The sequence below is a fragment of the Bos taurus genome, chromosome 17, assembly GCF_002263795.3.
Source record: "Bos taurus isolate L1 Dominette 01449 registration number 42190680 breed Hereford chromosome 17, ARS-UCD2.0, whole genome shotgun sequence".
NCBI classification, from domain to species: Eukaryota; Metazoa; Chordata; class Mammalia; order Artiodactyla; family Bovidae; genus Bos; species Bos taurus.
In genome coordinates, this window is record NC_037344.1 from 57,033,512 (window position 1) to 57,058,480 (window position 24,969).

General features: G+C 37.3%; 1 protein-coding gene across 16 annotated transcripts in view; it reads left to right on the forward strand.

Moving 5' to 3' along the window:
• The window catches only part of TAOK3 (TAO kinase 3), a 189,080-nt gene that overhangs the window by 150,547 nt on the left and 13,564 nt on the right, over positions 1–24,969 (forward strand). For all 16 annotated transcript variants that reach the window (XM_059876085.1, XM_059876084.1, XM_059876086.1 and 13 more), the window contains 4 exons: positions 3,081–3,215; positions 11,185–11,421; positions 13,420–13,548; positions 18,324–18,527. In XM_059876085.1, coding sequence (XP_059732068.1) covers positions 3,081–3,215; positions 11,185–11,421; positions 13,420–13,548; positions 18,324–18,527 — 705 coding nt within the window. The remainder of the gene's footprint in view (positions 1–3,080; positions 3,216–11,184; positions 11,422–13,419; positions 13,549–18,323; positions 18,528–24,969) is intronic.

Here is a 24,969-nt window from a genome sequence, read left to right on the forward strand (position 1 = left end):
TCTAAAAATCATTCTTCAGCGTCAGAGAAGATGTTGGTCTTCTCATCTTCATTTGTAAATCATATGCAGTGGTGCTTAACTGCATAAAATAGCAAATTGACCCACTCCAGTATTGATCTTAAAATGTGTTCAGGTCGGAAACTCTGGGAGGCAGGTACAGTCATTCTCAAAGGGGCTATTGCTTGAAGGGGTGATATAACCAACAGAGTACATACCCAATAAAGCTGATAGTTTAATAAGTTCTTACTTGCTTTTCAAGTCACATTGCCCTAATTTTAAAATTGCATTATTATTTAAGTTGTCTGTAGAATTTTGAACTTTAAGCAGTGGTGTTGAATATTTTAAAATTTATCCCTGTGTTCTTGAAGTGGATATCTACTGTTAGATGAAAATACTGCCTCATCCTGTGGTCTCTCATCTATTTGGAGACTTTTAATGTTTGTGATCTCTGTAACAAAGCTACTACAGGAACTAAGAATTCTTTTATAAAATTTAAAAAAAAAATGAGGAAGAACACAAGGGATTATACTTTTAATATTATTTATTATACTTAAAGTAGATTAAAATTTTGGACCTATTCTCTCAGACTAAGTTCTAAAATAGCATTATTTTTAAAATATGCCATAGTTGGTCATTTAATTTGCTTCATGTCAACTAAAATCACTATGATTTCAGATTTTAATTTTTCCAGTGTATTTCAGTATCCTTGAGTTTAAAAACTTAGCTAATATGATGTGACTTTTAATTTGATAAGCAGAGTCCTAACCTACAAGTGTTAATTTTTATCTGAGAGAAAATTATTAGAAAATTATAGAAAACTAATATTAGAGTTATACTTATTTGCACATGAATGTGTTCTGTTTTATTCTGTTATGTGAATAGCGTGGATTCTAATGTCACTGGTTAACTTTGTAAACCAAGTTATTAAAATTTGAAATTTAGCTGCTGCCACAGCATTGAAGAGCTCCCTCTCAGTAAGTGTACTTAGCTAACTAATACCAAAACTCTGACCTGTAAAACCACAGGCCTCTGCTGAGCCTCTCTCTTCTGATTGTTGGCATTTAGAAGCTTATTGCTTTTCTGGGATTATAATATTAAGTAAGGTTGATTTTGGAGTTAATATTCAGAATAAATATTTATTAATAAATAATCTGAATGGCAGTAGATCTCAGGGCCTTCATCTTTAGAACCATAAATCTAGGTGCATATATCCTGCACCTAATCTCTCTTTGCCCAGTGAAATAAGAGTTTAGATTTCCAAGGAGATGATAAGAAAATTTTAAGTTGACCTATCAAGTATTTTTTTTTTTACAAATTTCAAAAATATGGGTTAAGATGCATTCTTAATCTATAGCACCATCTAATAGAATTTTCTGCAATGATAGAAATTATTTATGTCTGCAGTGTTCAATATGGTAGCCATAGTTAGTGGCTAGCTTGAAACATAGCTGGAATGACTTAGAAACTGAATTTTACATTTTATTTAATTAAAATATCCATGTGAGAAACTGAATTTTACGTTTTATTTAATTAAAATATTCATGTGACTAAAGCCTATCTTATTGGACAGCACAGAGGTAGAGCACCCCTCAAATTTGATATATATGTCTTCAGTGGCATTAAAGGTACTTTAATTATTTGAAAGCAAAATAGGCCACAATATAGTAATTCTGAAAAAAAAAATCTAAATATAGATGTAACGGTAGATACCCTCGCAACATTCTGAAGCATTCTAACTTTATAAAAGGGAAAAGAAAATTAGCCCAGTGATAAATTTAATCATGGCTCTTCTCTTTTACTTAGAAACCTGGGTGTAAAATTTAATTTTCCTCAAGGAGTTTATATGTTTTGACTTGTCAACATTTTACACTATATAATAAAATTTTGTTTTTTAAACCTCTTTATAATTTTATTTCCTGAAGAAAGAAAGAGCAATTATAAGAGATTCCAAATAGCCAGAGACAGAATGCAAAACTGACTTCTCACAATGGTTTCTCCTAAAACCCCAGGGCAATAAGAGAATTAATTTTTCTTTCCCCATCCTGAACATGTACTATTTGAAAATCCCCCATGGTTGTACATGTTTCTGAGTTATTACTTATTATAGTAATTTTTTTTCTGAAAGGTTAGTGCTATTTACTGACTGACCACTTCATCTTTTATAGAGCAAAGCATCGCCCTTTGAAAGCATTTTCCCCTTTAAAAGTCATTTCAATGGCATTTAAGAAACATCCATTATTATCCTTCCAGGGAATGTTATTTTTCACTGGGCACTACAATAAGATTAATCATCTTTGCCCGTCAAGAAGCACAGACTTGATTAAATCAGTCAAGGGCATTAAATTCCAGCTATACTCTCTCTTGTGACCATACTGACACAGAGTTGAGGAAGAATTTGTGAAAGTATCATTTGGTTAAAATTGTATGCCTGTCTCTTTAAATCTAAAAAAAAAAAATCCTTTCAGAAGCTGTAGAGAGAAGGTGCTAGAACTGTGTACGATCATGACTGGAAAGCAGGATCCCTCAGTGACTGCCGAATCTTCCCAGCACAAGATAGAGAGGCAGTTCAGCACAAGCCTACACTGGTTCTAGGCAGAACGATGATCCTACCGAACAGATTTCAAATAAAATTAAATTGAGAAAGCAGATCTTTCAAGGGAATGAGGCGGAGGCTCGCTTTTATGTTAAAAGCCACCAGCATCCTCCTTGCTAGACATGGACATGACATTTTTAAAGGAATTATTTGGTTACAGCGTTTTAAGCAAACTGTTCTAAGGAGTCTGTACATTGCCTTGTTTTTTCTATTCTTTTTTTCTTTTGCATATATGTAATTCTGGAGGTAAAGAAAAAGCCTGCCAGGGATTCAGAAGGCATCCCACTAGCGATCAGCTGACATTCCTAACTGAAGGCTGCAATGTGTTGCTTATTCATTTTGTACCGTGGGAGCTGCGGGGACTAGCAGAGAGCTAAACTATGCATTTCAAACAGCAGTGCTTGTGCAGAAAGAGGGGTGAGAGAGAGGCAGCCGGCGAGGAAAGAGCACAGCTGGACTTTCTCCTTGTTTTTATCCATTTCTGCAGGATCATGTATTCATAAGGGATGAGGCGGGCCACGGCGATCCCAGGCCTGAGCCGCGGCCTACCCAGTCAGTTCAGAGCCAGGCCCTCCACTACCGGAACAGAGAGCGCTTTGCCACGATCAAATCAGCATCTTTGGTAAGCAAACACCCCTCTACCCACCTTCCCTTCCTTCCCCTCCTCCCCATCTGGCAGCCTCTCGCCCTCCCTGAGCCTCTCTCGGCTTCATGGATGGGAGGAAAGGAGTCAAGAATGTTTTCTCCCTCCTAATAATTTTTTTCATTTTAGAAAAAATCTGTTGGCATAGCAACCTGATCTCAGATATTTTAGCATTGTCTACGGCATGGAAAAAAAAAACCCTTTGTGTGTGTGTGTGTGTGTGTGTGTGTATTTATATATGCTGTGTGTGCAAAATAAAAGGCCTTTGAGATGAAGTTGCTAATGTATCTAATTTTGTAAAAGCTGTTTGTCTTTTCATTGAAATAATAATGCTAAAAAAATATCTTAAAGGTATTGGATGTGTGTGTATGCAGGGCACTATGCTCCTTTTTGTATAGATGCATGTGTGTCTGTAATGTGTACACACACATCAAAAGATAAAACACAATTTAAAAAAATATATATATATATGGTTGCTGGCTAACGTATATAATTGTAGGAAATAAGATACTTGGTTCCCAAGGATGGATTGCCGGTTCGTTCTGGTTCATTCATTTATTTATTGCAACAATGGTAGTGGCTGCACTTCCCCATTTAACCCCTGAAGAATTTCCTGGCACCCGTAGAACAAGAAGGGCTTTGTAAGAGAGGGTGGGGATGGTTGTGGGCGCAAAGATACTGTAGGATCCTTCAGCATTTTTACTATTGCAAATGTGATTGCTGGATGCCCTTGTAGTAGCAAAAGGGGTGTGTGCTGGAAGAGTTAGTTTTCATGCCTCCTCCCCTTGGCCCCCCACGCGTGCGCGTGCGCACTCATAGTCACACACACACACACACACACACACACACACACACACACACACACACACACACACACACATACACACACACACATTCACATCATTTCATCCTTGGCACTCTAAACTCTCTTTAATCTTTTGTTTCCAAATCTCACTTCTCAGCCAAAAAAATTATTGAAATATTAGTTGTTTTGCCTGAATTGATGTTAGAGGTCACATGGGCAGGAAGAGTTAGTGTACACTGCCCAGCTATTACATTTAGAACCTATGATGACATCATCCAAGGCCGACCCAGAAATGATGATTTTTTTCTTGTCCTATTTTTAAAATCTGATTTCCACTTGTAATTCTCAAGTGTTTTAAAAGGCTTCATTTATCTTTGGGATTGATAATGGATTGTAATTTTGAAAAACCCAAAATATAAGGAAAATGGAAGTTAAAGCACCTACATATTGCTATGCCTGCTGCTGTCTAAAAGCAAGCAATTTAATTTAGGCTGCTTATAAATAAGCCTGCCTTTAAGTTCCTTTGTATAGAAGTTTCTTGTATTCTCTTCAATGAACAATTTTTCATTTTAAATGCATGCCGTACTGTGTAATGGAGATCTTAAAATGTCCACTCTGTATTTGCTAATGATTGTTTAAGCCAACTATAAAACATGCTTTGAGTCTAAATAAAGTATCATGAAATTATTAAAGAATAAATACCTTCATACCATGATACCTGATAAAAGAAGAAATATGGTGTGTTTGGAATATGACTACTTACCACTGACTCTTCTGAGACTTGTACCTTTATCCAGACTCATGCATGTTGAAATGAGAGAAATCAACAGCCCTTGAGATTCAGGGCTCCATAAACAGGTTTCGAATATTTGAAGCAGACATTGTACCAAGTGGGTTTTCCCTCTCTAGGACAGGTTCTCTTCTTCTGTCAACTTGCCACACCCTCATTCCCACATCATATATTCATGACCTCTCCTGCCGCCCAGGAAGATCACTACTGCCATGCCAGAATGATCTCACGCTTGCATTTGTGGACTCACCCAGGGCTACTCTGTGTGTACATCAGCCGTCAGTCTCCCTCTCTGTGGATGATGAAAGCTGCTTCCCTACTAGGCCATCTCAGGGCCACAGGCAGAGTCCTTAGGAGCCCTTCTGAATCCTGCAGACTTCCTAGTGCCCATTCAGAGAACAGCTGGGATCAGTCTATCTGATGGACTTTTGATTTGCTAGAAGGCCCCTGCACCTGCATTAAGTTAAAAACAGAGTGGCTGATAGGCTGTTTCTGTAATCACAGAATAAGTTGGTTTATGTGTAAAATTTTCTGCAAATGTGATCATTTGGGAGTCAGAGTGGGATTGATGTAAGTTTATTAGAGTTCAGCAGTATTTGTATCGAATGGTTTTTAGGGAGAAAAAAAATAATGAAGGGAAAAGTAATGTGGTGTTGAGTTGTTCCATGTCCCATTTTGGACAATCTAACTGTTGGTATGGATATTTTAATGTGTATTATCGATTACTACAGTTCCGCTATCATTATGTTATTTTAAAGGCTAATTCCAATAGGAATATATAAATCAGAATACTGGAACATCAAAAGGAAGTATCTAATTTTTAAAAACTTATCTCACACCTTATTATTTTTTGTGGATCCCTACTCAAGTGAGAAAGTCTAAAATTCCTTAAAATGACATAAAAGTAAGAACAAGATCACAGAAAAATGAAAGACTGGGGTTTAAATAATCAAGTCACTGTTGAAACTTCACATCTCATAGTTAGTAGAAATACTATACTGATTTATTTATTTTGGTCCTACTCTTTCTTTATAACATTCTAGCAGAAGTGTTAGCAAGCCACAGAGTGATCTAAAAGTGAACAACAAGAAGAAAAAGAATTTAGAAATTAGTTTTTCAGTTACTAGATAAATGAGTGATGTCTGTTTTAAACAGGCTTGCAAACTGATAAAAAAAATAATTACAATTCCTCAAATTTCTTGTATCAGCCTACCTCTTCTACATAAACTGGTAAGAGGCCTAGCTCTGCTATTTTTCCCCTTAGCATTTCTTTCTACATTGTGCTTTTGAATGGGGCTGCTGACAAATATATTAAGCCAGGGATCTACAGGCTTTTACTACTAGATATTTTTATTATTTTGGCACCTTAAAACTGAGATTTTTTTTTTTTTTACACATTATCATGGACTGTTGCACAATTATGTTTGTAACAAAGGACCTTGATGCCAGAGTAAACTCTAAGGAAACTTTACAGATATATATATGTATATAATTTAAGAGCAGAAGTTATTGACCTTATTTTGAAAAATTAGAAGGAATGTCATTTCATAGAATCTCTTTTATGTTATCCTTTCTTTTTCTTTTTCTGTAAGAAAGTTCATACTGGGCTGATTTGTTGTCTGAAGAAAAGAATTATTTATATAGTTCTTCAGAATTACTCATCTGACTTCTTAGACTCTTGAGATGTGCTTTCCTTGAGTTTTTATTATTGGTGAATGGAGACCATAATATTTTAATTAAATTAGTGACCCATAAGTGTGTTTTCAGCTGTTGTTACATCTGATGTCATTTCTTAAAATTTCATAGTGTCCTGGGTCCCTGGCAGTTCCCAAGTAGATGTTACTATAGAGAGCACCAAGGCCATTCTATAAGATAGTTCAGCCTCTGTATGGCCTTGTAAAGGAATTCTAACTAGAATGCAGTGGTCTTGCTACATGTGTGGATTTATGTTAGAATGCACATTAGGGAGAGGGGCATGAAACTCTTAATTTCTAGTCTCCAGGAAAGCATGTGAGAGAAAGATGATGATTGTTCTATCCATTCAAATATAGATTCTTTCACTTTGGTTTTACCAGATTCAATAGAAAAGTTCATATAAAAATGAAATCTTCAATTGATTTTTAAAAATGCAACCTAATCATTGAGCTGACTGTGAAATTGTGTACCTGAAAGAGTTTGATAGACAAGCATAAAAATACTAGAACCTCAGCATAAATATACCAGAGGCTGCTTATCAAAATATTGCACATCTCCTCTTTTCCTTTTTCTTGGTTTTTTAATCTCACTAAGATCATTGCTGATAGTATTTTTCACTTGTGCTACCGCCCAACTCACATGACCATAGTCTCTCAATAAAAGTGTTGAATGAATGAATAAATGAAGTATCTTCCAGTCCTCTTATCACAGGAGAATTTGGATTTATAAGTGTGCATTTCAAAGCTCCTTATGTCAGTTTTTCTGTATAAGGCAGAATTGCCTGTGATCAGTCATTACTTTAGTATGAATTTGAAACATTTTTTTTCCCTAGGTGTTATAAAGAGTGGAATGACAAATTTCTGATGCCAGTATGTGACTCGTTCTATTCTTTTTAAGAACTTGCTATAAAGTTCATTTGTTCTAAGGGCTGAGGTAGCCAGTTTTATGTTATTTTTATTCTTCCACATAATTAGTCTTGTAAGTTGGCTTTGATCTCTTAAGAGGGTAACATTATCAGCCACCATACTCCTCTTTTATCTTTAGTAAGTTGTTTATTAGCCTCCTAGTGCAATGTTCTGTACTTGGGATAGGCACAAAGTACACTTAGAATGAAGTGGTTTGTTTTAGGACCAAATTTTGCTGGAATAAGTAGGGTAGAATTCAATGGCTACAGAAACTTCCTGAAAAAAGTTCAGTCTTCATTTATGGTTTTTTTATTTTTATATATTATTCCAGATACATGAAATAGCTAATTCAGAGTCAGAAATTATATATACTTATAATCCACAACCTGGATACAGGTACAGTTTTATTGTTAAATTTGTCCTTTCTCTTGGATCCACTTCTTTTTTTAAATTTTTTATTGGAAGATAATTGCTTTACATTATTGTGCTGGTTTCTGCCATGCATCAACATGCATCATCCACAAGTATACATATTTCCCCTCCCTCCTGAACCTTCCTGCCACCCCCCACCCTATTCCCACCCCTCTGGTTGTCAAAGAGACTGGGTTGAGCTCTCTGTGTCACACAGCAAATTTGGATCCACTTCTATACTATGTCTCCATCACCAGAAATGCTGAGGGGAAAAAAAAAATTAATTAAAAAAAATTAATAAAAAAAAAAATTCTGTTAGTTTGGCAGAAGAAGGAAACCAACATATATTCAACATCTCCTATGTGTCAGACACCTTGCTAGGCACAAGTGTTATTTCATCATCGCAGTAGTTCCCCTTTACAAATGAAGATATTGTTAGACTTCAAGAAATTATGTAATTTGCCCAAGATCAGTTATTTAGGGAGGGATGGAATGAGATTTATCTCCCAGAAACCTATTTAGTGTAGTAAGATGATACTACCCATTTTTCGCTGATCACATTTTTGAGGCTATCGTTGTAAAAACCAGTCAATTACATTTTGATAACTTTTTCAGATCTTCAAGTTATTCAGTTTGTAGTTTAGACTTACCATTCTCTCCAGCTCTCACTCTCCGGGGTGTTTGGTTCCTTCCATTACTTCATAACAGAAAGTTTCCTTTCTTCTCTGCCTTGGTGTTATGAATTTCCTTAATCAATTCAAGAGCCTAGGACCTTAGTTCAAATCCCAGGCTTTATTAAAATTAAAGAAATAAATTACATGTGAAAGCACATTGTGTAAACCGTAAAGCATGATTAAAATTATGAGTGATTTTTCATTGTTGACCAGATAGTATATTCATAAAACACAAACTATAAACTTAAAACATACTGAATACATAACTATAATAATTTAATGTATTTCATGTTAGACTTGATAAATGAAATATCATTATACTTTTATTTAAATTCATCTATCTAACTTGAGCATGGAACTCTAAAACTCAGTAACTCTAAATGTACCTGAAAAGACAATTACTTTGAAATTTAGAAATTATGGTTGTAACAAATGAAAGGTGATATTAGGAGTTTAAGAAAGTGATTATCCAAATTACGGGATGCATTCTCATTTACAAGCAAAATGTCTCCCAACATTCAGTGATGTACAGTGATAATATGGTGAGCTTGTAATTTGTCTCTGCCACATGCTTATATGATCTGGTATGTGATAGGACCAACCCTCTTCACAGGGACTCACCCACCAATTAGGATAGAAAATGTTCTTGACACAACTCATTTCCATTTTATCTTGAGGCTACCTGGTTTAGGGAAGTGGCTATCCTGAGACTATTTTATTGACCACAAGCCAAACAATATGCTGGCAAGTTTTAAATGTGTCATGATGGCTGTATGTAGAGTGTGCCATGCCTCAACTTTGAGACTCTGATTAAGAAAGGGATGATCAAATAAGAAAAAAATAAATTTATATGTGAAACATGTCTCAAACTCATTACCCCAAAACAGACACTTTACTGCCATATTTGTTTGAAAAAGAAGTGAATGTGAAAAGAACTAAATGGTATCCTTTCAGTTGATTGGAATTTTTTTCCTCTATAATTGAACTTCAGAAAGACACAAGAAAGTAAAACATATACATATATTTCAAACTAATTCTTCTTTTTATCATGAAATAAATACATGTTAAAAAAATAATGATGGCAAAACAGATTATTTTCTTTTAAAGTGTCAGGTGTCTCTTTGGTGATGCTATCCTGTTTTTTGTTTGTTCTTTGGTCTTGAAACATCTTCTGCTCTTATTCTTTATTCTTAAAGAGTGTTGTCCTTTAGAAAAGAAACATGAATATGAGAAACCTAGTGTTAGATTCAACTGGAAAGATTTCAAGAGTTCGCCTTCTGTTTAATGGTGTACTTTGATAATGCTATCCAGTTACAGAACAGCACTCTCTTGATAGTAAGGACTCAGTCAAGAATGCAGGGACACCTTCTAAAAAGAGCAAAGAAACAAACTGTCCTTTGTACAAAATGTACTTTGACCCATTAAAGGAAAACAGTAGAGAGAATTAAGAGCAGCTTGAAAATTTCCAGTAAAACTTAGTCTGAGGGTTAGGCTGGGGAGAAGTGTCTTGTAGTAGTAGATTGGAATGACTGAATTATATAGTGTAAAACAAAATTAAAGTTATAATTATGTAATTAAGACTTTCTACTAAACTAGGGAAGATTAGAAGGAAGTGACCAGAGACTCTTAACAAGACAATAATGAGGGGTTGTAAATTGAAGAAAGGACTGGAAAACCAGAAAAGGTTTAATAGAAACAAGAGATGTTGAAATTTACACTTGGAATCTTCAGTTTGTTGGATAGTCACTTGAGAATGGGTTAAGGAAAAATTACTAAGAAAAGTAACCATCCCAAAATTACAGGAATCTTTTCTCCTCAGAGAGCAAGTGAGTGTTTGTAATTGTTAATATCTCTTTTGTGGGGAAGGGGAGGAAGGAGATAGATGATTTAAAAGGAAAGAGCTTGTTCTCACTCTCACTCAGTTCATACTAAGAATCAGAAATAAATCTCATTCAAACTATGTTAAAAGGATATTTAAGATTCCTATAACTGTTAGAGATGTGATCTTTAAAAAGAAACAAATAAGCAGTATGCTATAGTGCAGTGCCTCCCAACCAGAGAGAGATGCCCACCAGGGGACATTCGGGAATGTCTGCAGACTTTTAATATCGTCTTAACTTGGGACGTGCTACTGGCATCTGTTGGGTCAGCCAGGGATGTTGCTAAACATCCTACAACACACAAGGTAGCCTCTCAAAACCAAGAATTATCTGGCTCATTGTCAGTAGTGCTGAGGTTGAAAGATCCTGGTGTAGTGGAAATAGCATGTGCTGTTTCTGAAATCAGATAGAAATGGGTCTGTATCCCAGCTCTAATCTTTATTAGCTATATGACCATGAGGATATATATTGTGATATATCAAAAATATGTGAATATTTTTGGCTGAATGGATACATTAATTTCCTTAAGTCTCAATTTCTTCATCTATAAAATGGTGATGGTAACAATACTTCATGAGTGAATAGAATGAACAAGTGAATGAGATTGTTTGTAGGATTAGAGATGACCCTACTCACAGTGCCTGGAACATGTGAGTGTTCAGGAAATAGTAACTGAACTGATGCTGATGATGATAAATAAAATTCTACCAGAGGGTTCTTCTGCTTTGCCTGAACGTTCCTCTTCCATGAATCTGGTAACCTGAGTTCTGTTCCCCAACCCAAATCAGGTTACACGACAGATCCATGAGCATGAGCAGGAGAACGAGTTGCGGGAACAGATGTCAGGTTATAAGCGGATGCGGCGCCAGCACCAGAAGCAGCTGATCGCCCTGGAGAACAAGTTGAAGGCTGAGATGGACGAGCACCGCCTCAAGCTACAGAAAGAGGTGGAGACGCATGCCAACAACTCGTCCATCGAGCTGGAGAAGCTGGCCAAGAAGCAAGTGGCTATCATAGAAAAGGAGGTCAGTATACACACTCATGCCCTTGTACCACAGCCAAGCCAAGCCTGTCCCAGTCAGCCACATCCTGTGAGCAGGAGGCAGGTGTATTGTGCTTTTTAGTGATGGAGGAACAGGGTTGCTTTGGGGAAGAGGGGTCCAGGTTTTATGAGGCTACTTAAATTTGTCATTATAAGTTCAAATAGTAAATGAAAGTATATATTGCATCCTTGTCTTTTCAATTGTATTCTGAGCATCAGTTCCCTGATGGAGGTATGATACAAATGAAAAGAAACAAGATGCTTCTATCCTATGGAAACTTGCACCTTTCAGGTCTGTTACTGTGTGCCTGCCTCATACAGTCCTCTTCAAAAGAAAACTGCTCTACAAATAGTCCCTTTTAGTGGTGACTGGCCTACGAATGGGCACCTTACCTTGGTAAATGGCAGCAAATAGTTGATCTGGCTACTGTTGGGTCTTCTAGGAACATCTTTCTTCCCCATCCAGGTTCTAAACTAATTTTAAAAACAGACAAGATGGGGGACTACCCTGGTGGTCCAGTGACTAAGACTCCATGCTCCCAATGCAACGGACCCAGGTTCAATCCCTGGTCAGAGAACTAGATCCCACGTGCTGTAACTAAAGGTCCCGCATGCCACAACTAAGACCTTGCACAGCCAAATAAATTTAAAAAAAAATTTTTTAAGACAGAAGGGTAATGCAGATAGTCAAAATATCTCTTTATTACCAATAAATGTTAGAGAAGTGATTTATATCTGAAGGGAAATGGGCCTAACAATCCCAAACAAAATTAAACAGACTCACCCACCCAGGCACTGGCAGTACTAAACCAGTTGCCTTTCCCACCCCGATAAGACTTATATAGTTACATAGTGTGGGAAAGCAGGAATGAATTTGTGCTCCCTGGGGATGGAGTGACTGGGGACAGGGTGTCAGGGGTGCTTCAGTAATCAGGCTCACTAGCTGTCTCTCTCTCTCTACATGGGAGGAAACATCAGAATTGTAGGATCATTCCCCCAAACAGCCACCAATCTAGAGGCAGTGTGTCATGAAAACCTCTGCCCAAACAGGGGTAATATTGATTAAATAAGCCAGTCAGTCTTTCTTGGGAATTAGATTTGGTAAATATGTGGAAAAAATTGTTCATAATGGAAAAACTGTTAATAATAGAAGATAAAAGTGAAAAGATTCATAGAAAGAACCAAGACGCATACTTCCCCCCTCTATTCTCTAAGTATATCATCTTACACATGTACTTCACCTATGGTTCCGTTAAGCTTAGATTTGGTCACTTTCAGGAGCCAGTATTGGTTGGGTTATCTTTTATTTGGTCTATTTTTTCCCTTCCAAGTACTAACCAGGCCCGACCCTGTTTAGCTTCTGAGATCAGATGAGATTGGATGCATTCAGGCTTATATGGCCAAAGACTAGTCTATTTTCTATCCATCTAGGAGTCCTCAAAATGTCCTGATACCCAACTATTGTGGATTATAGCAGATCCTTCAGAAAACAAAAAGTCATTAATTTTTGCCTGTTATACTAAAGATGACCTCATTCAGATATCTGATGGTTGAAGTAACCAATTAGAGAGTTAAATTCTTGAGGGGAAAGAAAGAAACTGGCCAGTCATGGTTATTTATCTATTTTATACTTTAGCCCTTCGGCCACCAGCAGTATAATGAAGAGTTTTTATTATAATCCTTGGTCCACCTTTCATCCCATTTATTTTATGTATGTGTCCAATAAAACACATTTACAGTTTACCTTCATGTTTTTCCCATAATTGGGAATATATTTTTTGATGGTATAAGTTTTAAAAATTTTTTGTTTAAGATACAAGAGAATCAAAACAGGTATTTCCTTTTCTGTGTTTTATGAATTATGTGTTCAAAAAAATTATGCTGTTCGGTACTTTTGGACTCTTTGAATGCATTGGAGAATAGACAGCTGAATTCTGTGTTAAGAACAATTCATCCTATATTATATTTGTTGTTTTATCAGGCAAAGGTAGCTGCAGCAGATGAGAAGAAGTTCCAGCAACAGATCTTGGCCCAGCAAAAGAAAGACTTGACAACTTTCTTAGAAAGTCAGAAGAAGCAGTATAAGATTTGTAAGGAAAAAATAAAAGAGGTAAGCATACCATTATTTTGCAGTCATCAAGTTGCCATTAGAATGACTAGAACTTAATTCATCTTACATTGTGAACAATATCGTAACCCATTAATGCTCAAACTTTCTAATATCATCACCTGAAGTGATTATTAAAACAGATTGCTAACCCACTACTAGATGTTCTGATTCAGTGAATCTGGGGTGAAGTTTGAGATGTTCATTCCTAACAAATTCCCACATGATGCTCATGGTGCTTGTCCAGGAACACTTCAGGAACCCTCTAAACCATTCTTGCCTATTTCTGGTTTATTCTTCACATGTCAGCCAGTGATCTTTTCAAACCATAAGTTTTCAAACCATCATATCACTTCATGAGTATAATATTTATTGACTTTTCATTGCTCTTTCATTTGTATTTGCTCATTGATCAAAATACTAGAAGTCCCTATGTGGTCAGCTACCAGCCTCCCTTCTTACCTCATACCAACTTTCCCTTCACCTCTTACCCATCCCAGCTCAGCACTACTCCTGCCACAGTTGTCACCTTTGGGTCCTTTAGCTCTGCCCATCTCCACAGTCTTCACTCACACTCTTTCTTCCACCAAGGTGCTCTCTGCATCCCCATCCCTACTCCCAATCCCTTTCCAGCCTCCTTGTAAGACTAAGGATTGTTTATTAGTACCATAACTTAAATTTCACTTCCCCAGGAAAACCTTCCCTTGACTGCCTTGACCAAGATAGGTACCTCTGGTATTATAACACTAATTTTCTGTTTTATATGTATCTATATATAGATATATGATTATTTGAGCTATTTTACCCTACTAGCCAGTAAGCAGTAAGAGCAAAGACCATATGTCTTTTTTCTTTGTGTCATTACTTCCCTGTGCCTGGTACATGTGAAATATTTGATCAGTGAGTAAGTGATTCTTTAGTATTAGGTTGAAGACCTCTAGTGGACTTAGTTCCTCTGAGGAACTGCAGTTTGAACTGGAAGCTCGAGTGACTTCACTTCTTCTTTTACCAGGACTTACAGCTGAATTGCTTGCAGGTCCATAGACATTCCTTCTCATAAGACTTAGGGTTTCTCACTTGTGGACTACTAGTGTATTAAGGCTTAACAGAAGTCAGATGGGACTTGATTTAGTATATGAAATCAGTCACTTGGGCACATATTCCAAGTTAACAGTATGAGAGTTAGCTAGGTTCCTTTTCAGTTGTTTTTTTTTTTTTAAACAGTTATTTTTAAATCAATAACTAAAAGCAAGTGCCTTGGGGTTTGCTCTGCCCAGATGGGTCACTGGTAGTTGTTGGAACTGACAGAAATTTCTATCTAACCTGCACTGCCAGAATGAGAATCATCTCTGTCTGACACTGTAAGGTCTGGAAAACTAGGCTATGGAGAGAAATAGCCCAACTAAGAAGGTTTACATGCTCTCCGTTTTCTCTTACTTATTTCTTGATCTGGATTATTATATCCTAATAGATGTTACTAGATCACAGAGATAAACCTGATTTTTCAGTAACAAATTTTGGAATTTTCTCAACTGCAGATAGATTTTTACTTACAGCTCCATGTGTTTTCTCATGTTCTGGAAGCCATATTTATGGCTGCAGCCACCATTTTGAGCATTTGTACCACTAAGGTATTTGGAGCTTTGTATGAACTCCATCTTTAGAAGATGCTCCCACAGAACAGCGTTCGAGAGTCCCCACTCAGTCCTCAGGCATAGAGCTATTTTGGGTTTGCCATACTCAGATTTATGAGTGCTAAAGACCACGGGCCTAAGCGTACAAGTCTTTCACATTCTCATGAAGAAAAACAAACCTACACTCAATTTAAGACAGCCTCTATAATACTTTCTCTATGCAAAGCTAGTATTACTCCTTATGAAGTAAAGCTTAGTTCAGACTGTTGACTTCCCTGGTGGTCCAGTGACTAAGACTTTGCCTTTTAGTGTAGGGGGTTCTATCCCTGGTAGGGAAGCTAAGATCCCACATACCTCTGTGTCAAAAACCAAAACATTAAAAAAAAAAGAAGCAATATTGTAACAGATTCAATAAAGACTCTAAAAATGGTCCACATCAAAAAAAAAAAAATCTTTAGAAAAAGAAAATGTCATGTATGCTTAAATATTGATATAAAAGGTATCATCCTAAAAAAAATAAAATAAAAGGTATAATCCTTGAGATGACAGAACAATCTCCATTATCCCTACTGTTGATAGATAACTGGGGTCTGGGTAATCCAGAATGATGGATGATCCAGAAATAATTTATTTTTGATTTTGAAATGAATTTTTATGATCATATTTCAGTTTAGATGTCCAATATAGTGGTTAATGCCAAACCTAGTAGTGAAGTCACAGCATCTAGATCCCAGCTTACTCCATAATGGAAATAGCTCTTGTTCTTGTTGATTCTAATATTTCACTTGAGATTTCACTGGAACAGGAAAATTGAAAGTTGATTTACAAATACTTCTTAGCTAAGTGCCAAAACAATCTAAACAGTGTGTGACATCCACATTACAAAACATAAGTAAAATAGGTATAAATAAAAGATTTCAACTGAATAGTTAACCAGATATTAAAGGTCCAGCTTGTAGTTGGACCTTTATGAACAGTATGAACAAAGGATGCCCAATACTTTCTCTAAAAGTGATCTTCTTACTTTCCCCATAGACTAACATCTTCTTAACTGCTCTGATTTACTGCTTTCTTCCCTTCACTCATATGATCTAAAACAATTATGTATTTTGTTCTTTTGGAAATATCAGATCAGATCAGTCACTCAGTCGTGTCTGACTCGTTGCAACTCCATGAATCACAGCACGCCAGGCCTCCCTGTCCATCACCAACACCCGGAGTTCACTGAGACTCACGTCCACCGATTCAGTGATGCCATCCAGCCATCTCATCCTCTGTCGTCCCCTTCTCTTCTTGCCCCCAATCCCTCCCAGTATCAGAGTCTTTTCCAGTGAGTCAACTCTTCGCATGAGGTGGCCAAAGGACTGGAGTTTCAGCTTTAGCATCATTCCTTCCAAAGAAATCCCAGGGCTGATCTCCTTCAGAATGGACTGGTTGGATCTCCTTGCAGTCCAAGGGACTCTCAAGAGTCTTCTCCAGCACCACAGTTCAAAAGCATCAATTCTTCAGTGCTCAGCCTTCTTCACAGTCCAACTCTCACATCCATACATGACCACAGGAAAAACCATAGCTTTGACTAGACAGACCTTTGTTGGCAAAGTAATGTCTCTGACTTTTGAGTATGCTATCTAGGTTGGTCTTAACTTTCCTTCCAAGGAGTAAGCGTCTTTTAATTTCATGGCTGCAGTCACCATCTGTAGTGATTTTGGAGCCCAGAAATATAAAGTCTGACACTGTTTCCACTGTTTCCCCATCTATTTCCCATGAAGTGGTGGGACCGGATGCCATGATCTTCGTTTTCTGAATGTTGAGCTTTAAGCCAACTTTTTCACTCTCCACTTTCACCTTCATCAAGAGGCTTTTGAGTTCCTCTTCACTTTCTGCCATAAGGGTGGTGTCATCTGCATATCTGAGGTGATTGATATTTCTCCCAGCAATCTTGATTCCAGCTTGTGCTTCTTCCAGCCCAGCATTTCTCAGGATGTACTCTGCATATAAGTTAAATAAACAAGGTGACAATATACAGCCTTGACGAACTCCTTTTCCTATTTGGAACCAGTCTGTTGTTCCATGTCCAGTTCTAATTGTTGCTTCCTGACCTGCATACAAATATCTCAAGAGGCAGATCAGGTGGTCTAATACCAAATGAAGAATGCTTTTTCCTAAAATTCAAACTAGCGACATTTGCAGTATTACCTCCCGCCTGTGACATCTATGTACTTCTCTCCATCTTGTCACCACCTCCTTTGTCCAAGCTACAATTATATCTCATCTGGACTTTGTGATAGCTTCCTAGCTGTCTCCATGGACATGCTCTTGCCTCCTTCATTCTGTTTTCCACATGGCAGCCAGAGTCATCTTTTTTGAAATGCATCTCATTATGACACCCCCACGTATATATAAAATCCATTTCTCCTGTGCTAAGGCTCAGTATCCTTAACTTGGCCTGTAAGACTTCCAGTGGTCCTGCCTACCAGTCCAGCTTCATCTCATGTCACACTGTATCACCTGCCCTGACCTTCTCTCAGTTCCTTAACTGTACCATGTTTCAATTAACCTTCCCTAGCAATTTTGCACATGCTGTTTCCTCTGCCCAGAGTATTCTTCCCTGTCCTTTCTCGCTACAGATTTTTGAAATTTCAGCTTAGTTGTTACCAAGGTCAAATATATTTTATTAAACACTCTTCAAACCAAGTACTTCAACTACACAGTAGTTATTATCACAGTAATCTTCACTTAATTTCTGTGGTTCTTTGATTTATTTTTGATTCTAGACTGTAAAGCCCCATGATGGCAGATACTATGTTTGCTCACCGTTGTCTCCTTTGCCTTGCACAGCATCTGTTGCATGATAAGAACTCAGCAAGCATATATTGGTTAAATGAGTGAACCCATGATTTCTGAGCGTGAGAAGACAGAGACATGAATGCTAACATGTCTCCCTCTCAACGGATTAAAAAAAAAAAAAGGGAGAGGGACGTATGGCAGGGGAGTGTTTTTTGCAACACCAAGACTTTCTGACCTTACATTCTCAATTGCTTTCAAAAATAATGTAATCTACATTGCAATAAGCTATTATAGTTCCTTTTGCCTGATGAGCTTAGCTTTCTTTTTTTTTTTTTTTTGGTTTTTGGTTTTGTGAAGGAGATGAATGAGGACCATAGCACACCCAAGAAGGAAAAGCAAGAGCGGATATCTAAGCATAAAGAGAACTTGCAGCACACACAGGCTGAAGAGGAAGCCCACCTTCTCACTCAGCAGAGACTGTACTATGACAAAAACTGTCGTTTCTTCAAGCGGAAAATAATGATCAAGCGGCATGAAGTGGAGCAGCAGAATATTCGGGAGGTATGTATTTTGTCCACAACTATCGTCATTAACTTATGAAGACATAAGTTAATTTGTGAGGACCATGACTGTCTGTTTTGACCATACCTATATCCTTAACCTATACAGACTTCAGTGTGATGCCTGACACAAAGCAGATAGACAAAAGTGAAAGGGAATGAGTTTACCATTGATCAGAGAAAGCCCATTTACAGAACAAGGAATCAACTTTTTCCAAATAAAATTTTCTTGAACACCTATTATAAGCCAAATTCATGCAGTGGAGAATCAAAAGAAGTAGAATAGAGAATTTTTGCTTTTAGCCTGTTTGTCAAAGACTTGAGTTTTTGTGACTCTCTCTGAAGCACTTAAAAGAACAGAATGGTGCTCTACAGTTAAGGTAATTCATTCAGTCATCCAGCACTTACAGAGTGCCTTCTTACTTACTGGAGATGCCAGGGCTATTTAAATGCTATCCTCCCTACCTTCAGCTTTCTCTGAAGACACGAGAAATAGACACGTAACACGCTAATCACAGTGTAATATGTTGTCTACCATAGTAGACATAAATAAATTCTGACAGGCATATAGTCATGAAAGGGCTTGGAAGAGTCTGTGATTGAAGAGGAGTTGTGTGTTCTGAGTGTGTGGAGTGGAGTGTTAGAGCAGGAACAGTTGGAAGCAGAATGGAGGGCGGAGGGCCTTGATTCTGAAGGCAAGGCTTTTAGATTTCAGCCTGAAGTCAGTTGCATGGGTATGAGAGGTGTGTTTTTTTTTAATTGAAGGATAATTGCTCTACAATATTGAGTGAAGTAAGTCAAAATGAGAGAATTTTAAGCAGAGAAATGACAATGAGAGTTTTTCTTTGTTTTGAAGAATGAATGCCTCAGCGTTGAAGATAGCCTAGAGTGGTACAAGGCAAAATACAGTGAGGTCAGTAAGAATGCCTTTTCTCTAGTTCTACCTGGAAGAAGCAGTGGGGATATAGATTAGATCTGAGTGACATTTCTAAAGCAGAAATGACAGTAATTCAAACCAAATGCTGTGAGAATTTCAGAAATAAGAAGAGTCAAAAAATGAATGCAGAGTTTCTAAATTGGACGAATATGATGTTATTCGCTGAGACGAGGAATACAGAATGTGAATTGGTTGCAGAGACAAAGTTCAGTAGGAAATCACTGTGACCTGGAGTAATACGAGAAGCCCTCAAGTGAGCTAGCACATTGGTAAAATTATCAAAGTCAGATTAAAAACCCAGTGTTAGGCTGCAGGAGGGAAACAAGCCCTTCGGCACATTTAATGAGAATGTGAATTGGTGTAAGCTTTTTGGAGAGCAGTATTCAAATGGGAAGAAAAAGAGCAAACTAAAATTTATTGAACACATAATCATGGGCCAGGCTCAGGCTGTTTATCTATGTTATCTCATCTTATTGGAAGAGGGAGAAACTGAACATTTTTGAGCCAGGCAGTGAGTGATATGGCTAACATTCTACTTTACAGAGATTAGCCCAGTTTGGTGGTGATGCACAGATTGATTAGAGCATGCATGGTCAGTGGGAGCAGTATAACCCCCTGGGGAGTAAAAAGGGAGTTCTTGTGGAGGAGGGGATATTATAGTGACTTGTGGCTCTCTGAAGGGCTACAGTACATAAAAAGATATGCAGTACATGTTTGTTATTAGCATTTCAATGGTGATGATGATCAGGGAAGGGTGGAGGCTAAAAAGGCCCCTGATGGAAATAATGGGGGAGAAAAAAGGTTGAGAAACATTGAATTTAGAGGGAATAAACTAGAAGCAAAGAGATCCGGTGGGAGGAATAGGCTATAGACACAGATAGGGTGTTAGCTGGCAAAAGAGAGATGGGTTTGAAACATTTTGAAGTATAAAATAAGCTGGACTTGGCATACAGAAGGATATGAGAAAGAGATGAGGGTAGAGTCAAAGTTATTTCTAGGATTTAAGAGCTGGGGAAATGTAGATTTGGGCAGAAACAGAGAAGCTTAGAGAGAGATATTGGTAAGAAACTGGTTAATTCAATATTACATGTGTTGAGTTTGTTAGAAGGCTAAAAATTTCAAATCAAAAAGTCCAATAGCCAGTTACAAACAAGGTATTTGGGATTCTTTCCATCTGGCAGTTATTATTTTTGTTCCAGTGTCACGTATTTGGAAGAAGTCTGAGATTAAGGGGCAGTTAGTGCCAATAAAAACTATAGAAGACAATTATTCCTCCAAATGATAAAAACTATATTCATTAGTATCAGGTTCTAACCTACTGGGTGAAGAATAACTCTACAAGGGTTTATTTCTGAAAAGTCTAGGTTTTCCTTTGTTTAGTCTTATCCTGGAGCCACCTCAGTGAAAATGTTCAGTTTTTTGTCTTCTATTTATAAAAGAACATTGAAAATGACAAATGCAGAAAAACACTGAGTTGTGAAAGTGCTTGATAATCCCATCCCACCCATTTTCTCCCCTGAGACAGTCACCATTAATTTGGCAGATATATTACCAGAGTTTTTTCAGATATGCATGTGTGTGTGTGTACAACTTATATATTATATATAACTTTAATCTTACAAAAATAAGATTATGTTAGTACCAGTGGGTTTATTTGATTTGCAAGCAATAGAAACAAACTGACTGACTTAGCGTGGAAAGTAATTAATTGGAAGGATATGGGGTAGATGACAGAGCTGAAGACCCAAGCTGGAAAAGATGAAGAATCAAGCTGGGAAAGCAACTTCGTGACCTAGAGGGCAAGAGCTAATTGACATTCCTCAAGACACTGCCATTTGGATGTACCTCTTCCAACCATGTTTCATCTTTGTATCATTTTTGCTTAAGACTCAAATTCCTAGGAGAGATAGCCCTTGATTGGGTAATGTGCTTATTCACTTACTCAGTAGTCTCTCTGATTTCCACATAGGGTGGAGTAGTTTCTGAAGCAAAAAGAGGAGCCTGTTAACAAAAAGAAGGGAAAATGGATACTGAACCTACAAAAATATCCAGTTTACTCTTTCATAACTCTCTTTCCGTTTGTATTATTTTTCATTTACTATCTAAAACCTATAACTCTGCTTCATTCTTTTTAATCATCAATAGTATTTTTTGGTATGGCTATAGAATAATTTATTTAATGAAGCACTTCTCTGGGTATTTTGTTGGAGTTGTGCAATATCACTTTTTACGTGTAAGCAAGTATTTTGTAGGATATAATATTCTCAGGAGGAGAATTTTTAGGTGCCCTCTAAGGATTTATAACTCCCACCAAGAAAAACTACTTGTTTTCCTCTACCTTTGCCAAAACTGAGAATTAGTAATCTTCCCCACCCCCCACTTTTTTTTTTTTTGGTAGACTTTAAATTTTTTTTAGCCTTGCCACACAGCATGCAAGATCTTAGTTCCCCAATTAGAGATCAAACCCATGCGCCCTGCAGTGAAAGTATGGAGTCTTAACCACTGGACCTCCAGGGAAGTCCCCAGCATTCCTTTTTGTTAATGAAAACATTTAAAAAGATCACCTTAGGCTGAGTTGAGCCTCTTTTATCGTCACTACACGTCAGTGCTCATTGTTTCCTAACCAGTTATGCAGCTAAGAACTGAAGCTAAGAAAATATTAAATGTCATAGGCTAACAACATCCCCACTTATATTTTGAATTCTCATTCTTACTCAGTGTCAGTGGGCATGAACACAAAAATTTTTGAGTCAGATCAGATGCTTTTAAAGAAGTCAATAGTACGTCCATAGAAACTTAAATAGAATGCTTGAATCATGATTGGGGAAGGTTTGTTTGGGGATACACCCTAGATCCACATCTCAGAGGAAGTAGGTTCAAATAATGTGTACAGAAATGTGTTTTGTGGCCATGGTGTACTGTCATGGCCATATGTTGTATGTATGTTTCACCCCTAAGCTCACATCAGCCTGATGTGATGCTCAATGTATGTGATGTGGGCTGGGGTAAAGGGAGCTGCCTTCTTATCTTATACTCCCTCCAAGGCATATATACCTGGAGTGCACAGAATCACCTTTACTGTGAAATTTGTTTTTGTATTTTTGCTCAGCTAATTTTATTGAATTTATATAAGCTAGAATATGGCCCTACTATATATATTATATCATTTGTACAGACTAAGCAACCATTGCATCATGTCTAGCTAGAGCAGAGGGACTCTTCAGAATATTGTATTCCAGACTGAAACAGCATAAAACAGAAAAACATAAGCCATTCTTTGGGACATTTTTAGTGGAAAATGTTGAAAAGCTAAAAACCTGAGTTTTAGCTTCAATTCTACTTTATAGAAATTATGTAACCTTATGTTAGCCCTTCCATTCCCAAATGCCTTACTATCATATATAAAAATGGTTAAATCCTAACAGTCTTACCACTGCATAAGGATTGCAGCTAGGATTGAGGAAGATATATAAAATCACTTTTAATAATTGAGAGCACACTACACATTATTATGTAGGTACAGCAATGGGCTCATAATAAGCTGAATAATGGTTTTTTCCCATAGTGTAAAATGTTATAGGCAGCTTAACATCTCTGCAACTCAGACATATGAATTAAAGATAATTAATTAAAGGTAATTTCTATTATAATTGTAATAGAAAAAACATTTCAGTATTATTTTTCTCTCACCTTTTAAATAGTTTATAGTATCTAGATTTGTTATTGTATGCCAGATATTCGCTTCTGAATGTAGAAAAATAGTAATGGCATGTTTATATATATTCTGAAGCATTTTCTTATGGTCTTTCCTTTCAACTTCACAAGACTGGTAGTTCACGATGGGTACTATTATCCGTACTTTACACTTGAGGAAACCAAAATGTAGATTTGAAGTCTTACCAAATGCCATACATAATGAGTCAATGGAAAAGCTAAAACTGACTCACACCCTGAATTATTTTTCCACTGATACTCAAACTTTAGTACATATCAGACTTACCTGGGTGGCATGTTATCAAGTACAGGTGATTCTGATGCAGATATTCCAAGGACAACATCCTGAAGCATTCCGTTAAACAGAGAAGCAATTGTTTTCTTCTGAAAGTGCTGTTTGCTTTGTATCTTTTTCCCCCTGTGAATTTCTGAGCTCTGGACAGCTCAGACTCAGTTTGAACTTCTCCATTTAGGAAAATGTGTGAAATGTATAAATGCCCAATACTGGGGCTCCTGGTACTCAAAGACTGAAGATGATAGTGTTCTAGGAACAGAATCTTGAGCCATCCAAAAAGCTTTCCTTGGCTTTAGTCTCTGAGAGGCCCTCACCATCCTTTGGTGCCACCTAGGGGCCAGTTGCCTGGAAAATCCCTTGGACGGAGGAGCCTGGTAGGCTACAGTCCAGGGGGTCGCGAAGAGTCGGACACGACTGAGCGAATTCACTTTCACTTTTCACTCTCATGCACTGGAGAGGGAAATGGCAACCCACTCCAGTGTTCTTGCCTGGAGAATCCCAGGGACGGGAGCCTGGTGGACTGCCGTCTGTGGGGTCGCACAGAGTCGGACACAACTGACGTGACTTAGCAGCAGCAGCAGGGGCCAGTTAGTGATTTTTAAAAGACATTTGATGGTCCAGGTAAGGAAGGAAAAGAAAAACGTGGGAGAGGATGTGGGGAGATACTCTGGAGATGATCTTTTATTGTTTGTAACAAATGTAAATGGCATTTATACTCCAGGTATTTCCCCACTAGAAAATAAGCCCATGAGGGGATGTACTTGTTCACTGGACCCTTCTTCGTGCCTAAAACAGTGCCCAACATACAGGAAATGCTCAACAAATATCTGTTGAATAAGTAAATGAATGACTAGCAACTTTGCTCCAGTAACAGATACTGTGCTGTTTAAAGGACTTCTCTTCAAGTGAATGGAAGGCCCAAACACACAAGATATTTCTCAACCATGCCAGGGCACAAATATTAATGATATCTCTATGAAAATGATCTTGCATTTTCTCCATAGTGGATGCCATTGGAAAAGAGAGGCACCCTATTGTTCTGATATAAAGTTCAGCTCAAGGGCTTTCTCCTTTCCTTGCTCTTCTTAACTAGTAGTGATAACATTCTTTTTGGAAATCTTCTAGCAAATAATCTTCATCTCTTTTGTATCTCTTACCACTTCCAACCTTGCACTTTGGGGAAAAAAAATAAATAAACATAAAATTTATGTCCCTGTATTAATCAAGCTTCTTTTGTTTGTGTCTTACTAAAATTTATTTGAGCTGGCTAAAACCAAAACCAAGGTATTTTCTACAGAAAGATAGGAATGTTTCATAAAGCCCAGTAGCAATAACATATCTGGACCTATACGGAGAGCTTAGAACCAGTTAGGAACTTGGGTAGCAGTATATTTCCTGCCCTTCTTTCTTCTCTTTATCATTCTTCTTGCTCTGAAGCTCAGCTTTATCTAATCCTTAGCCCTTATAGCAGCAGGTGGCTTCCACATATGTAGTTCT